The sequence below is a fragment of the Aptenodytes forsteri genome, unplaced genomic scaffold (genome assembly GCF_000699145.1).
Source record: "Aptenodytes forsteri isolate BGI_AS27 unplaced genomic scaffold, ASM69914v1 Scaffold847, whole genome shotgun sequence".
NCBI classification, from domain to species: Eukaryota; Metazoa; Chordata; class Aves; order Sphenisciformes; family Spheniscidae; genus Aptenodytes; species Aptenodytes forsteri.
Window position 1 is genome coordinate 11054 of NW_008794623.1, and position 628 is coordinate 11681.

The window sequence follows — 628 nt, forward strand, 5'->3', positions numbered from 1 at the left end:
GTGTGCACTGAATGCACCAAAGGGTGACTGACTTCACTGATAGCTGGGCCATTTCAACTGTGTTTTTGAAGTCTGAGCCTCATCCTATGTAAGGATGTGAGTTTTCCGCATTTACAGAGAAGAGAGCTGTATATCCATAGCAGAAGAAATTAAAACTAAAAGTTGATTTGTTTGATGCAGAGTAGAATCATTTAATGAGAAATAAACATTCACAGAAAAGCATTGTAGAACATCAAGAATATGCATCAGAGTGCAGGCAATTCCTTCCATGATTGTTCTTTGGTTGGACAATGAAGTGCCATTTTATAAGAACATAAATTACTTGTTTTATCCCACCCGTTATACACATAGATGGAAAAAAGCCCAAAAGACCATGAGTAGAGGTGAAGAAGTTAAGGATGTGCTGTGTGCTCCCGGCTCCACTGCAGTGGGGTGGCAGTGATCAGGACTTCACAACGTCTCCTTTGGGATCACAGCTGTGGATCAAGATTGTATCTCTCAGTTGCCGGTTATTCCTTACTCAGGGGATATTTCTGTAGGATTTAGCAGGGCCCGCAGCTGCCGCGGCTGTACCTGTTGTACCGGTAGGAGTAAGGGCTGCAATAGCCATAACCGTAGGGCCTACAAT

The 628-nt window shown here is 43.3% G+C and overlaps 1 protein-coding gene across 1 annotated transcript in view; it reads right to left on the bottom strand.

Annotated features, from left to right (window-relative positions):
- Positions 1-542: 542 nt before the first annotated feature.
- The window catches only part of LOC103893970 (scale keratin), a 459-nt gene continuing 373 nt past the window's right edge, over positions 543-628 (bottom strand). Inside the window, exon 2 of the mRNA XM_019470479.1 lies at positions 543-628. Within this exon, the coding sequence (XP_019326024.1) occupies positions 543-628 (86 nt within the window).